At 37.7% G+C, this 17,396-nt stretch overlaps 1 protein-coding gene across 1 annotated transcript in view; it reads right to left on the bottom strand.

The window, feature by feature from the left end:
* Window positions 1-5,795, bottom strand: part of LOC142324062 (HEAT repeat-containing protein 6) — a 78,128-nt gene extending 72,333 nt beyond the window's left edge. The window contains exons 1-2 of the mRNA XM_075364674.1: window positions 5,445-5,795; window positions 4,541-4,789 (exon numbers count right to left, since the gene is read on the bottom strand). Of these exons, the coding sequence (XP_075220789.1) occupies window positions 4,541-4,789; window positions 5,445-5,588 (393 nt within the window). The 5' untranslated portion in view covers window positions 5,589-5,795. The remainder of the gene's footprint in view (window positions 1-4,540; window positions 4,790-5,444) is intronic.
* Between the last annotated feature and the right edge of the window lie 11,601 nt (window positions 5,796-17,396).

Below are 17,396 nucleotides of genomic sequence, written 5' to 3'. Positions count from 1 at the left end.
AATGGTGTCCCTTGACCGCCATTTTGACTCTTAGAAATAGAAAAAAGTCGTACGGAGCGATATCTGGTGAATAAGGTTGGCTGTGGTAGTACTGAAATTTGTTTTGAGGTTAAAAATTGGTGTACTGACAGCAGTATGGGATGGCGCATTATCGTGATGTAGAATCCAATTATCAGCAAGCAATGTTGGCATGGACACGAAGAACTCGTTTACGAAGTCCAGGAGGCAACTGTTTGTCCAGGAGGCAGCCACTCTTTATGAACAATTCCCTTTGAATCGAAGAAGCACACAAGCATGCATTTCACTTTTGACTTTGATATGCGAGCTTTTTTTGGTCTGGGTGACCCCTTTGAGCACCATTGTGAACTTTGGCGTTTTGTCTCTGGATCGTATTGAAAAAACCAACCTTCATCACCAGTGATAACACGGCTCAACAAATCTGGATTGATTTCAGTTTGCTCTAACAGATCGGCTGCCACATTTTTCCGTGTTTCTCGCTGTTGTGTGAGATTTTTGGTGACCATTTTTGCACAAATCTTTCTCATACCAAGATCTTCAGTTAATATTAGACGAACAGTTTCTCGATTGATGTTGAGTTCTGCAGCAATCATTTTCACAGATAATCTTCGATCAGATCGTACGATTTCACGCACCCTAGTCAAGTTGACATCTGTCCGTGAGGTTGATGGTCGTCCACTGCGATCTTCATCTTCAACTTTCGTTCTGCCTTCACTAAAAATTTTATGCCACCAAAAAACTTTAGCTCTTGACATAACCTCCTCTCCAAAAGCATTCTGAAGCTTACCATAAGTTGTCGCGTTTTCACCTAATTCAACACAAAAAGAAATGGCATACCGTTGCGCAATATTTTGCAGTTTCATTTCTGTGACGAGAGAAACAAACACGTGTTCCCTTATTACAGCACAACTCACGACTGAGCAGTTGCATCAATGTGCTGCTTGGACTAGAAGTAGGTTATAGACCAAGGTCAAAGATGGTGGTGTGCCTATGCAAGCTGCAGGGTTGCCACATCTTGCAAAGAAAAACCAGTATCATTACTTTATTGTCGCACCTCGTGTGTGTGTGTGTGTGTGTGTGTGTGTGTATATATATATATATATATATATATATATACCATTGTCACTGATTAACAAAGTGTCATATCTCAGAAATTTCTGTTTTTAAGACCCCTATTATTACTAGTTTACTGATGCATTTGATAATGTCATAATTTAGTTATACCTAGCTACGACGGTTCTGGTAGAACTACTGAAGGCCCTATTGGAGGTAGACCCTTTGACAGTGTTGTAAATAGCCAACCACATCATCACCATTGGGATTATCCCAGCAAAGTGGAAGCGTGCTATAGGATTATGCGTGCTATGGATTATCCTGTGGGCTACAGGCCATTATGCCTGCTGAACACAAATGGCAAGTTCTTCAAGGCACTACTCTTAAGTAAGCTCAAGAGAGAAGTCGAGATGGCCTCTCGAATCGACTGTTTGGATTCCGTGAAGAGAGATCAACCATAGACACCCTAAGGAGGAGAGTCAATACTTTTGTTTGTCTCAATACTTTTGAGAGTCAATACTATTGTTGATACAGCAGTCCAAGGAACTAGACATTCCAGGAAAATACCTACGTTTGTATTCCTGGATATCAAAACTGCTTTTAATATGATCAAATGGTCTGCAATCCTGAAGGAATTGTATAGGAGAAATATCTCCCCATACTTACTGAGGTTGATTCAAGACTACCTGTCAGAGAAAAATCTTGAGAACGTCATCAAATGAGAGAAGCAAATTAGTTTTTTATAGAGTTAAGGAGGGGGGGGTGCCTCATGGGTCATTATTGAAAACTGCTGCTTTGGAATCTTATGTATGATGGGCATATTTGACCTTTTGACTGACTGGATAGAGTGCAGGCAGTGGCCTTCGCTGACAACGTTGTACTAGTTGCTGTTCACAAGGACTCTCAGCGGCTGGTCACTAAAGCAAACATGGCCATCAGATTGGTGAAGGTCTGGCTGGAGGACAAGGGACATGGGTGAATGGTGAGGGAACAGCCTCTGGGTAAGGAGACAGTCAGGGTCCCCCTGTGGTCGTCACTGCTGCCCTGGGACTCCCTAACCCACCCAAAGAAAACCCGCAGGCAGAACAGCAGTACAAGAGTTATACCACAAGGCAGGTATCTGGACTGCTGCATAAGGGGGAGGTGTTTTTAGTGGGTCCCCACATTATGCAGGAAATCCCACACTCCCAGTAACACAGGCTGCTGGGCGTCTGCGTCTGGTTGCAGATTTTCCCTCCTCCTACAAAAAAAAAAGCTACAACAGTTTGATAATTTGAAATCATGCAATGAAATGTGTGGCTACATAATGTAAGGAGATAAATCTGTTTGAAATATTATTATTAAAACATTACAAGCAGATCTGCCAACTTAAAGCATTTTTTAACATACTGTAAATTCATGATTTATTTACAATTCAGTTAGTTAACATAATAAAATTGAATATTTTGATGGTGATGCCTTACAAAAAATAATATCTAATAAATAACATGATATACTTATGAATTCATTAGCTAAACAATTTTATTGGGTCACTGGTCATCCTGAACAGAATCCTGCCAATATTACTACTGGTTGAAAAAGTATCTGTTAACCAGGTTTCAGTCATGTTGTATTTTATAGATGATTTCACTTAATTATTACTTAAGCTCTGTTTCATATAGAACAAAAAGACTAAAGAAGAAAGCTTTGAGGATTGCCTGTAAAATTAGTGATTCATTGGCTTCAGATATAGATAGTATCTTTCATCATTCTAAAGAAATACTTCATAAGATAAATATTGGTTTCTTTTCTCATAAATAATGTATAATATACTTTCCTTAATGTTTCATTCTTGATTAGTTTTTCAAAATTTTATTTTATTTTGATATTTTAATTATTTTTAGAGTTCAAATTAGTTATTTGGGTTAGAAATTAGGCTGGCCAAACCTCAACAAAGAAAGTATTAGAAGTTTCAGAATGCACAGACACTATTAACAATTTCAATCATAATATTACTAGTACACAGACAAAACTAGGGAAGTAGGCAAGGGGAGTATCTACCCCAAATGCCAACTTGCAGGAGATGCCTAACAACTTACATTATGTGTAATTTACACAAACTAATAAAGATGAAGTTTCTTTTAACAAAACATTATAAACAGATAATCTGTAGTAATATTCAATTTTCTTCTGTAATAATACAAAGTAAAGAGCTGTGATAGGAGGCGAATGCCTATAAAAAGTACAGCCTATTAATAAATATTAAACAACTTAATAAGATTCTAAGCTGTCAATTATTTAAGCTTTATTATGTTTCAGTTGCAATTTTTATTTAAAACTGTTTTAAACAATCACCCCATTTTACATGACCTTTCCAGTAATTTATTTAAAATAAGATTAAAATATTTTCAACTATAAACAAATTTTATTCTGGCAAGGGATATTTAAAATACTAATTGCTAAAAAAAAATCCCAGTATTGTTATTTACAATGTTAACAATATGTGCTCAAATTATTATCATTATTTTGTGTACTTCTTTAAAAATTTATTATCTTCATATTTGCTTTATTACTATTTTGGTATTTCTGAGCAATTAATTTATCAACTTTGTTCATACTTTAATATACCATAGTAGATATGGTCAGGATCAGAAAAACATACAAAATGTTGGAAAGTATGTTTAGACAGCAGGTTCAACAAAGTCAAAGTCCATGCCATGTTATCAGTACTCTAGACAATTAGCTATCAGTTTTGTGATGCTGATCCATTCTGTGGAGAGAAGTTACGGTTAAGGTTGGACATTTTGAAGAGAGGTTAGGGATAAATTATGGCAATATTTAACACCATCTCATACGGCACCTTTGCTAAATTTATGTTTAAACGGAAATAAAGTCACTACAGAAAGAGACTACACCACATACTCTGTGTTACTAGTCATATGTATGACAGATAATCACCTTATGAAGAGGTTCATCAGTCATCTTCAATGGCTTACTACAAGTCTGATGAATATTAAGGTGAGTTTATGGTTTATTTCTTTTCTCTTACTTAACCCTTATTTACTCTACTTAACCCTTACTTAACCTTACTCTAACCCTAACCTCTCGCCAAAGCACAGTTCGTCATAACTAGCAAAACTGACTGTTGATTGACTAGAGTACTACTGATAACGCGACATACACTTATCTTACATGGGTCACCCCTGTCCAAACCTCTTTCTGACATTTAGATTTTGTGTTTTCCTGATCCTATCTACTATGATATATCAAAATACAAAGAAAGCTGAAGGTAATCAAGCAATTGTTCAGAATTACTACTACTGTATGTATTTATTACTATATCTTTAATCTGAAGGCCTAATATAGTAATGAGTATTACACAATAATAATTTTATAAGATAATATTCATAAGTATCAAACAAATAAATAACTTCAAAATCCCATTTTAAGAATAAGACTTACAAATGTTTAAGGTAAAATTTATCCTTACCTCTTCAATTGATGATACTTGACTATTTATAACTGCATGTAATGCTTGTAAAACATCTAGTAATGCAACATCTGCTGAAGATTTAAGTGACTGACAGCACCAATTGACAACAACCACCAGTGATTTACCATTAATCTGAACCCCTAATTTACTAACCAGGTTCATAATAAGGTGGCAACATTTCGCAACAAGAAATGTATCTGATGGTGAGACTAAAGTACAGCATTGATGAATCAGTAAAACTGCTCTCTGTAAAAATTGTAATTCGCTTTACAATAAATAAAAATAAAAAAGTAACAATATAAACTAAATTTTAACATCACTAATTCATAATTTTTTTCCCCCTAATGTGTGTTACAATCTATTCAACTAGTGAACAATAAGCAACTTTGCCCATGGCCCAATGAGATGAGAATATGTACAACATGTAAATGAGGTAGTGTTGTACAGACTCAGGCCAATAATTTCTGAGATGTGTGGTTAATTAAACCTCAACCACCTTCTCCACCAGTATCCACTGTCTAGTATTCAAAACCGTATAAAAGCAACTAACTTTTTTTTTGGACGAGGGGGCTTTGTAACTTCGATATTTGCCAAAACCCGGGTATATAATAAATCCAGTATATAAATAACAACACACAAGTGAACTAAACTGCAACAAACTTACAAATATATGTACCAACAAAATGTTGACATCAAATCAGCACCTACCATAACATTATTAAGTATAGAAATAATAAGGTTGATGAATACCAACTAACCTATTTTCAGTAAACATAACCTAAATGAGATTAATATACAAGCAAGACATTATAAGCATTTACTATAAAAATTAAACATAGATGTAAATCACTATGTTAAGTATAAAAAACATGCGTAAGAACGTAACCAATGATTTACTAACATCGTTATTTAAATTAGTATAACCTCTGTAGTTAATGGCATTCAAGCGATCAAATAATTTATTCATGTGTTCTCTATCACTTTCATTTCTTCCACTAACAAGTTTACTAAACTCTGACACAAAATAATCGAAGTCTTTCTCCATTATAAAATGAGTACTATTGTTTTACAGAAATGTAAAATAAAACTGAACTAAACTACTCAAATCCCCATGTCAGTCAAAAATTCTAAACTCAAATTTTGAAAACAATCAGCTCAATTTCATGGTGAAGTTAAGCAGGAAACCAACGTAACACAAATAAGAAATTATTTATTAAAAACTGCTGATATATTCTACCCAGCTTTTATTGTTGAACATCTGACACGTGATAAATATTAATTTTATGACGATGTTTTAACAAACTTTTTTTAAAAATCACCATGGTGATTTTTAACAAACTTAAAAAAAGAAATTCTCAATTCAGTCATGTGGATTTTTTAAATTATTATTTTAATGTACATTCTGGTTCTACTTTGATAAAATACATTTTTTTAAGTAGTGGATTTTCCACTGAGAAAGCATCTAGTAATTGCAATGCACAAAGTACATTGTAATTTTTATTAATTGTAAGATTTTTTAAAACAATAAAATTGTTTATGTAAAATATTTGAAAATATGTTTCATTTTGTTTTAGAGCCATAATTTTTTAGTCGTTACATAGTTTTGGTGCGTAATGACTGACTAAAGTTATTCAGTTAGTTAAATGGTTTTCCTTAAAACTGTTACAATTTTGTTGAACTGTAACATTTCTTGGCTGAAAAACGTGTGGCAAATATTTAATGTGCGTACGTGCGCATGCATGTGTGAACTGATTTGACTATACATATGAGCATAAGTTTTTCTACGAAACTATCGTTATAAGTACATCCCACTGAAATGTTTTATTTTCCCAGCTCTAGCTCTACTTCTGCTACAGCAGCATGTAGAGCATAACGTAAAATTCTGGCTGAACGCTAAAATATTTTTATGGTAATATTATTGAAATGTTTTGACGGTAATATTTTTGTGGTAGGTGCTATTTTAATTCGGTAATGCTATTTTGATGTAAATAGTTTCAATGGCACGTACATTTATAAGTTTGTTACAGTAGTTCACATGTGCTATTTAGCTTTTTCATACTCCAAAACATTGTGTAAAACATAGTGTCCACGGTCTATAAAGTTGTTTGCGATGTCAGCAAAAACATGTAATTTCAGTTCGGCAATCATATAATACGGATTGTGAACTTTTGTGACGATTTTTTTTCGGCCATAACGGTTTTTAGGCGTCTCAAGCGTTTGTAACCTTTAATGGATATACGACTACGTCTAAATTCATCAGACCATCTTTTTACTGTCAAAAATGAAGGGTAAAATCTACTCTTTTTGAGTGAAATTTGTCGAACCGTTTAATATGTAATTATTCTTTTTGTATGTCCATCGGGGTAAATCCATCCAAACCAAAGTAATTTATAATATCTCGAATTTATATTTTATTCATTTTGCAGAAAATGTCAAAACTTGTTTGTTTTACTTTATCCCTACAAACAACAAACAATTAAATGCTGGGGATCTGAAGGAGTGTATTTGACAAATATCATAGTCATATTTGACCCATCTCTGTGTCAGGCTGAAAACTTTCCAAATGACCCTGGTGTATCCTAGCTTAAGCCCTGATTTTAAACTTCATTGGATCTTATTATTTATTTTTATTGTAAATTATAGATTTATTAAGTTTTTTGAGTAACACTGCACCAAATTGAGCAAATTTATGGCAAAACCTATTTCTCAATAAATTTTTAATTTTCAAAACTCAACGGTATTAAATATGGCTTTGTGGTGTAAAACTAATAATAATAGAAAACTCTGAACTGAGAAAAAAGACATCTGGAAAAAGAGGATGGAATATTTAAGAAAAATGACTGATTGCTGAAAAGAAAATTCTTTAATTGTTTATTTGGACAAACTGTATATTTTAACATATTATTTGAATAGAAAATTGTGGTCAGATGATAGTGGTGCAGGAACAAATGTGCCGATTAAAGGTGATTGTTTAATCATAATCCATGCTGGAGGATAAATAGGGTTCATTCTGATTGCGTTGTTAAATTGCAAAATGAGTTCAAATGCGAGTTCACATATTAAGTTATAGACTTACTATCTTGCCCAGATTAATAGTAGAAGGAAGATTAAAGAAAAACAAACCAACATGCTTGGCATTTATAAACCTAGAAAAGGCATTCGATAACGGAGACTGGAATAAAATGTTCAGCATTTAAAAAAAATTAGGGTACAAATACAGAGATAGAAAAACAATTAGACCTAGAAAAGGCATTCGATAATGTAGACTGGAATAAAATGTTCAGCATTTAAAAAAAATTAGGGTTCAAATACGGAGATAGAAGAACAATTGCTAACATGTACAGGAACCAAACAGAAACAGTAACAATTGAAGAACATAAGAAAGAAGCCGTAATAAGGAAGGGAGTCCGACAAGGATGTTCCCTATCTCAGTTACTTCTTAATCTTTACATGGAACTAGCAGTTAATGATGCTAAAGAACAATTTAGATTCGGAGTAACAGTACAAGGTGAAAAAATAAAGATGCTACGATTTGCTGATGATATAGTAATTCTAGCAGAGAGTAAAAAGGATTTAGAAGAAATAATGAACGGCATAGATGAAGTCCTACGCAAGAAACATCGCAAGAAAATAAACAAGAACAAAACAAAAGTAATGAAATTTAGTAGAAATAACATAGATGAACCACTGAATGTGAAAATAGGAGAAGAAAAGTTTATGGAGGTGGAAGAATTTTGTTATTTGGGAAGTAGAATTACTAAAGATGGACGAAGCAGGAGCGATATAAATTGCCGAATAGCACAGGCGAAACGAGCCTTCAGTCAGCAATGTAATTTGTTTACATCAAAAATTAATTTAAATGTCAGGAGAAGATTTTTGAAAGTACATGTTTGGAATGTCACTTTATATGGAAGTGAAACTTGGATTATTGGAATATTTGAGAAGAAAAGATTAGAAGCTTTTGAAATGTGGTGCTATAGGAGAATGTTAAAAATCAGATGGGTGGATAAAGTGACAAATGAAGAGGTGTTGTGGCAAATAGATGAAGAAAGAAGCATTTAGAAAAATATAGTTAAAAGAAGAGACAGACTTATAGACCACATATTAAGACATCCGGGAATAGTAACTTTAATACTGGAAGGACAGGTAGAAAGAAAAAATTGTGTAGGCAGGCCACATTTGGAATATGTAAAATATATTGTTAGGGATGTAGGATGTAGGGGGTATACCGAAATGAAACGACTAGCACTAGATAGGGAATCTTAGAGAGCTGCATCAAACCAGTCAAATGACTGAAGAGAAAAAAAAAAATATCTGGCCCATTAGCTAATTTGTCAAATTTATCTATCAGTAGACTGTAGTGTAATGTTATTCATATAACTGATATAAATAAAAGTTTGTTATCAACTATAACTAGAAAAATGCCTTTTTCTGAACTACAGATATCTCCAAATAATGCTTACTCAAGTTCACACTTTCACTTTTTGTTGAAATAAGAATTAAAGGTTATGTTGTAGGGAATAATATAAAGTAGACAATTTAAAAAATTTTAAATTTAAAGTAGACAATTTTAGGTGTTACCGCAGAAATATCTAGATGTCATCCTTGAAGAGAGGTTTCAATTCAGGGAGCACCTTCAGTTTGTCGCAAGGAGGCTGCAGATGCCTTCTTTGGTGTTCGTAGACATCCATCCCGATTGAAGGTTAAATTATTACACCATGCGTATTCTTAACAAAGATATCTGCGAGGCCATAATATTGTACACTGCACCCGTCTGGGCTCATCGTTTACAGTTCCAATGTTATAGGGACATTTTATTGCGAGCCCAGCGTCTTCTATTGTTACCCGTTGTTGGAGGCTACAGAAATGTCTTGAGAGAGGCAGTTTCTGTCATCGCCGTCATAAAACCCATTAATATTTTAGCTACGGAACGTAGCAAGCCGTACATTTCTAAGAAGGGAGGCCTCTTTTTACTTCTGGGCGTATGCGGGAAATTGAAGCCAAAGGTTTTGACTCTTGGTAAGTCAGGTGGAACGATTCTTCTACTGGTCGATACACGCATGGTATATTTACAAACGTTAGGGACCTGCGAGCAATTAGGTGGGTTTTTCCCCAATCGGTACCCAACTCAATTCCTTTCGGACATGGTGCATTCAGAAGTAATTTAGCTGATTCGGGCTTATGCCCAGACTATAGGATCGATGACACTGCGGACCATGTCCTTTATGTTTATCCCCGGTACGAGACTGAACGTACCAGAATTGTTAGGGAGCTCGAGTAAGTAAATTTCTTTCTTGATCTGCGAGTAAACTGGAAGACTCGCAGGGAATGGACTTCCGTGGTTGGCTTCTTCCGTTTTCTCGCCCTGAGCAGAACGGCTGAAGGGGTATAAGTAGAATAGCACCCCGGGTGGCTAGGGACCACCTGGAGAGTTGATTGGCCGGAGGTATGCGTGTTTATATCGAGCCACGGTTAGTTAGTTAAATTTGTGGTGATTATTGTTATAACGTTAGCTGTCGGCGGAACGACGACTGCACTGCCGAGGGTATGAGTAACCATGTAGCCGTGAGGTGTAGCGTCATTTAGACGAGGGCAGTTTTGAATGAGCAAACATCAGTGTCGGCGGGATGGCGACTGCACTGCCGAGGGCATGGATTCCCATGCATCCGTGAAGTGTAGCGGCATCTCGACGATGGTAGTTAAGTGGAAGTAAGTCACGCAGGACTCGGCGATGGAGCTGAGTGGGAGTAGGGTTCTGTCCGCATCTCCCTGGTGAATCAGACCGGAGTTCATAATGAAATCAAGTCAGGGGTATGAACTGAAAGTTAAGCTTCACTAAGGGAACTAGAAATAAATTTCGTTGTTGCGAACAATATTTTTGGTGGCATGCTATTTATTAAATTGCCTGGAATATTATGAGGCATTTACGCACAATTGGCTCTGTAAAGGAAGAACTAGGGGCGCGGTTCGTGCTTCTGCGAACTCGGTTAGCTAGTTCAGAGGGCAACGATGTAGGATATTCAAGATGTCCGGATGAGGCCTGCAGCGAAGGCAAAAGCTGAGTTATAAATCACTGATGTAAATGTCTACCGAGGCATTTACATCGGTGGCATCCCAACGAGGCCTAAAAAGTTAGAGGGTGAAAGACGACTCCCGTTAAAGCCCATCAGTGCTATGATCGGAGGGGGGGGGGGCGACCGGAATCGTCATAAGGCGAGTGTCTTCCCTTACGGGGTTGACGCGGGCTAGAGACAACCCATGATTGTCAAGCCAGGCGCTAACCCTTGAATCGCTCAGTTGAGCCTCAGTTGGGCGCGCTCACGTCACGGTCTGCAACAACTGTAGCTCAACGGCCTTGGTTGGGTATGCTGTAACCTACCCTGGGGCTGACTCTTCAGGTATCTCCAGTCGCTCGGCGTAACCCCGTAATCTTCGATGTCCATCAGTACACGAGTCTCTTCTGATGCCCCGGCTCCCCCTGAGGCATGGAGGCGTCGCATGCAGAAGCGGTCAGCCGCATGGTAATAATAATTATAATTAGAATTTTTATTTAAAATTGAATATACTTAACTTAATTTTATTGTATTATCTCTATTTAAAAATTATGTTGAACATATAGGAAAGCCCAGGAAAGTTTATCACTCATATAAATGGATTTTTTATTTGTTAATGGTCATGTTAATCCGTACTGTTAATGGTTGTAATTTTTTGATTTCTGAAAGTTAATATGGTTTTATACTTATGACTAATAAAAAAAAAAGTTGTTTCCTGATCGGTTAGGATATGGCTTCAACACCGAACAACCACGATTCATCGAAGTATTTCTAAGTACTACTACTGGTTTAAATTAGTGTAAATGTGGGATTTTTCCAATTGTGGCATTCAAATGTATCTATGTTGTGAATTGTTATGTAAATACGGTATTCTGGTTGTCTGGAAATCGATATATAATTCTTAGTTTGAACGATCAGCATTAGTTTCTTCAGATGGATTGCATGTTGGAGTTAGGAGTCTGTGGAACTCTAAGATAATTAAGTATTGTGACTAGTTTAAAATTTCTCGGTTTTGCTCTGTGAGGATTAGTATCGTTTATCATGTTTGGGTCATACTAGTTGGTCTAGTGGTGAACGCGTCTTCGCAAATCAACTGATTTCGAAGCCGAAATTTCCAGCGTTCAAATCCCAGTAAAGGCAGTTACTTTTATACGGATTTGAATACTAGATCGTGGATACCGGTGTTCTTTGGTGGTTGGGTTTCAATTAACCTCACATCTCAGAAATGGTCGACCTGAGACTGTACAAGACTAACTACACTTCACTTACACTCGTACATATCATCTTCTGAATTAATACCTGACGGTGATTCCCGGAGACTAAACAGGAGAAAGAAAAAATGAAGGGTCATACTATTTGATCCTGTTTTGCAGATTACTTTTCTATTAAAAATTAACAAAATTTCAATATATTCTAAATCAATTTAGAATTTATTTATTTGTAGTACACAGCCAGTATGAATTTCGAACACACACGCGTGAGCACGTGTGATTCCATGTATTTATAATTTATGTGTACAATGTACAATATATACGCTCGAACAACAAAGGTTCCGGTACGGAACGGCAGCAGTACGGACATTTATGAAGGGAGAATTCTCACCTTTAAACTTAATTTATTTTGTGATATTTCTTTCTAAAAATATTAACACACTATAAAAATCCGAAATTTGTAAATGCCGTAAGTTCTTCATGAGCAGTAAACTTTAAACAAAAAGAGAGTCTTATTTTTAAGCTTTTCATTTCAGATGTTGTAATATTTTGATTCGCTGAATAAATCAAGCTCGATCTTTGGATTTTTAGAAAAAAAGGACTGAATTTGATTATTTGTGAATATTTTTGATTGTATTTTTATATATCATCTTTTAAATAAAAAGATTTCGTTGCATCATTTTTTCAAAAGTATAAAGCGATAGAATTTAAATTGAGATCGAAATCTATGCACTGAATAGACTAAGTTTTATAAAAAAATAAAAATAAAAATAATAAGACAAATATTTTAAAAATAATATCGGTTATTTTTCATTTGAAGTATTACCAATTAATAGTTTAAACTTACAGCTCCTCTAGGCAATAAAACATTTTTATCATTCTCTCTCGTAAAGGATCGATTTGTATAAATTAAAAAAAGTAAAAAATTTCGACGTTTAAGAAATTTTTCAATTCGGCTGTGATACAACTTTTCAAAACCTTTGAAGAACTTTCTTATGTATAAACAGAATTCAAGATTGTAATCAGCTAAACACTGTGAATGTTTTCAATTTATAATATATAAAATATCATATGAATGTACGTATATGAACACTAACCATATTTATTTCCATCGTTACATTTTCACCCAACTTTCTAAAAATCTATTGACTCCAATTATCATAAATTCATAAATACGCCGAAATTTAACAGAGTAAAGTTTGTTTACAAATATAAAATTCTTTTATTCTTGAACTCCTGTAGCAAGGAAGTTACGTTACGGATAAATGACACAAACTGAATAAGTCCAAATTCCAATACGTTTTTGTGACTCGCGAACAAAAAGGGAAACATTTCATTTTGTAAACGTTAAACTAGTAAATATACTGCAAACTTCCTAAACACTAATTTACAGATATCCCCGACAGCTAAAGAGAAGGAAGTGCCAGGCAAAATTCACGTAATTAAACAAAATCGTTTTTACATTTACAACTAGAAGATTAACGAAAATCAAATAACTATCACCGTTAAATTATCGTTAAATAGTTAAATTATCACCTAAAATCAAGTAAACTTCTTGCTTGAAATTATAACAGATTACATGGTGGATAACACCGGTATCCGCGATCTAGTATTCAAGTCCCGTGTAAAAATAGCTGGCTTTACTAGGACTTGAACGCTGGAACTCTCAACTTCCAAATCAGCTGATTTGGGAAGACGCGTTCACCACTAGACCAACCCGGTGGGTTGAAAGGATAAAAGGCCTAGATGCTACCACTCCACCGTGGAGTATATTTTTTATATTTTATATATTTTTATTATTTTTATACTGAATACAAAAATCATACAGATACGTTTTTCACTAAAACATATTTTTACTGTTAAACCAGTGCATATTAAAAAATAAATTTGCTAAAGATTCGAAAAACCCTACGAAACATCATCATCTTCTGTTATTCACTGATAAAATGTAAACTATTATTCTGATACCGCTTGAATACAGAGAAATTTTGAAATCGCGAGGCCGAACAAGTGAGTGTGTGTGTGTGTGTGTGTGTGTGCGCGCGTTTCCTGTCGAGCGCGAGTATTTGTGTACCTACATTCTAGAGTTTCTATGATCACCCTAAGTAGGAGTTATAAATGCCATTTATTCAAGCCAGGAACCTCTACTTGATTAATGATGCGGAGCAGCCGCCAACTTTCTCCAGCGAACTGGGGGAAAGTTATATAGATGTCACCTTGGTGACGGGCGACTTGCTTCGAAAGACAAGTAGTTGGACAGTCTGGCCCGAGGCCTGTGTGAGCGATCATAGGCTTATAACCTATGGTATTGCTTACGGAGGCGGTCTAAGAGCACCACATTCAGGTCGCTATAACCTAAGGGGCCTGGATCGACACAGGCTGAGGCTTGTATGCGATGCTGCCTTACAGGGATTGCAGTGGCACATGGAAAGTAGTGAGGAGGTAGAATTGATGGCGGAGCAAATCGGCCGGGCCATCAAGACTGGCTGTGATGTGGTCCTACGGCGGCCTAGGCAATGGACGGACCCATCATAAACAGCCAGTCCGCTGATCTTAGCGTGCCTGGAGCCGTCATGACCCCTTCTTCTGGGGGGGGGGGCGTCTGTGGAACGCATAAGCCCGGTAAGAAATGGTGGTCCTCTGACCTTAGCGTGCTGCGCGCAAGAGTGAGGTCCGCGAGGATAAGGTACCAGCGCGGCCCCCTAACGAGGACCATCATTAACCACGTGCGCGCTGAGCGTCTTCGGATCTACCGGCGTGCTCGTAATGAATACGTTCACGCCATCAAGGAAGCCAAACTCAAGTTTTGGAAGGACTCCATGCGCGAGTTGCAACGCAATCCCTGGCAGCTCGCAAAGACTTGTTACAAGCCGAAACCATTGCACGTGTTGTCCAGTGTTCGGTGCGGGTTTGGTGGTCGTGACCACACATTAACATCTGTGGCGACCTACCAGACGTTCCTGGATACTCTGTTTCCAGATGCTCCGGAGAGTGAAGCGGAAATCGGAGTTAGGGCGGGTGAAACACCATTCCCTGGCGTTCGGACCCGAAGATATAGACCGAGTGGTTTCTCGAGTGGCATTGAAGAAAGCACCGGGGATTGACCAACTTGACCCGTATATTTTTTACCATCTGCTGCCTGTCATAAGAGAGCCGCTTGGCAGACTGTTCTCGGGGTGCCTAAGCTGGCTGCTTTCCGGCTTGCTGGAAGGTGGCTTTGGTGAGGGTGCTCTTAAAACCTGGAAAGGAACCTGGTGAGGTCAGCAGTTATCGGCCCATCAGCCTCTTGCCGGTCCTCGGCAAGTTGCTGTAAAGGCTGGTTGTGGAACGGCTCTGGGAAAACATCGATATGAACTGTTTTCTAAATCGAGGCCAATATGGTTTCATGAAAGGGGTGACACCGAGAATTGCATCTTAATTGCTCTTGCCGAGGAGGAAAGCGCCGACTGCAAATACGTTTTGGCAATTTTTACTGACATAGAGGCAGCATTTCCTTCCTTGTGTTGGAGTTCTGTCCTCTATGAATGCCGGCGGGAACGCCGCAATGTTCCCGAAGCCTTGCAGGCTGTGGTAAGAGACTATTTGTCTAACCGCACGGCTCTGTTTAAGGATGCGCACCTAGTTGTGGAAAATCCGTCACCAGGGGAAGCCCGCAGGGTTCCGTTCTCGGTTCCCTGCTGTGGAACCTAGTGTTTGATGGATTTCTGGGGTTGACATTCCCAGAAGGGGTCACGGCCCAGGCTTTCGCCGATGACTGTCTCCTTTTAGTTCGTGGTAATTCACGACCGCAGCTAAAGAATAGGGCGCAGGCGGCTTTCTCAACCGCCGAGGGCTGGATGGACATGCAAAATTTAAAGATTTCTGTGCCCAAGACGAAGTTTATGCTTCTGAAGGGTACAGAAAAATTATCAAGCAGTCGTAACCTCCACATTAAGTATAAAGGCTTTGTAATCAGCCGAGTAAGGGTTCATAAGTACCTAGGTGTTTTGTTTGATGACAAGTTGCTTTTTAGTAACCACATTAAGCAAGTTGCGGCGGGCGCCGTCTCTGTGATGCACAAACTTAGAAGGATTACTCGGAAGGATTACGGGCTGTCGGGCCGTCAAATGTACTTGGTGTACAGAGGTGTCTTCGAGAGCATGATCGCATACGTGACGCCAATTTGGGCGCATAGGTTGGATAAAAATAGAGCACTGCTTCAAAATTTAAGGAGTGCCCAGCGCAGAGCCTTGATAGTATGCACTGGTGTTTTTAAAACAACCTCCTACGAGGCTACCACCGTATTGGGAAAGGCTCTCCCAATCGATTTAGTGGTGAAAGTTCGGGCAGCCGTGTGGAAGTTGCGAAGAGGTCGGGAAGCCGAGGCATTTGGGATGCGGTTTCGATGCGGTTTTGGGATCCGGGCTAGAACCGGAGCGGAACGGCGATCACAATCCACCGGATCTAAATTTCGTTCAGTTGCCCATTTCCCGCCTGTGGAAGAGGCTATGGAGCCTAGCGATGGAGACATGGCAGCTTGAATGGCACACCACGACTAAGGAAAGATCCTTGTATAGGTTTATACAGGATCTGGGGGGATGGTATGCCTCGAATTCATTTTTAAGGGCATGCGGGTGCCCAAGTGCTCACCAACCATGTGGATTTGAAGCAATATCTATTTCGGTTTTGCCTAGCGGCTGATGGGGAAGTCCAGTCGAACGAGCATATGATGTTCGACTGTCTTGCTCTTGGGAGGGCCAGAGACCGGGCCACCCTGGAACTTAGAGGTCGGGGGAAAACTGGCCGCTCATAAACGACGAGTCAGTGTGGCGAGAGCCGCATTGTCGGACCGTGTGTGTGAGTTCCTCGATGAGGTTGCGAAGTTCACTGACTGTCGCGATCAAGGCGCAACAGTCTAAATTGCTGTCTTAACTTTAATGACTTTTAGTAATTAGTAACAAGGGGTGCGCCACCCCGATCTAGATTTAGTTTGACAAGTAAGCGGTTGGGACACATAAGCGGGTGGCGAATAACACCCTGCTTAATTCGCTCACGCTGATAGGTAGTTCACTAGGAGCGTTTAGGTAACGAGGTCGCTAAACTGTTTTAGAGGCACAGTAGCCGTATCTTGGCACTGACATTTGGTCTACGCTCTAGGGCGACCGAATGGGGTGGTGGCGGGAGAAATGCTAGTTAACCAGTTAAGCCATTTATTCGCATTTCTTTTCATAATTTTGTCAATGTATAATTTTTTGTGAAAGGATTTTTATTATATTGGCAAGAGTTTTTCTAATCGTTTACTGATATTTTAAACGGAAACAAAACCACAAAAATTTAAATAAAATTAAAAAAAAACAAAATTCTACTTTACAAAAGCCCTAAAAACAATTCATTCTATTTAAAAATTTTGAAAAAAATTACTTAACTTTGAAATTTTATTTCCTTATACTGAAATCTGATGTTAATGTATTTCAGATAGTCTCACTGTTGTATGGATTCGAATCCCGATGAGGCTATAGTATTTTTCATATACCACAAAATTCATCTGCAGTAATCATCTGTAACAATAATTTGATGAAGAACTTTGAACAACTATTTGAACAAATAGAT

This window comes from Lycorma delicatula, chromosome 4, assembly GCF_047948215.1.
Source record: "Lycorma delicatula isolate Av1 chromosome 4, ASM4794821v1, whole genome shotgun sequence".
NCBI classification, from domain to species: Eukaryota; Metazoa; Arthropoda; class Insecta; order Hemiptera; family Fulgoridae; genus Lycorma; species Lycorma delicatula.
This window is presented reverse-complemented; position numbering and strand designations above follow the sequence as displayed.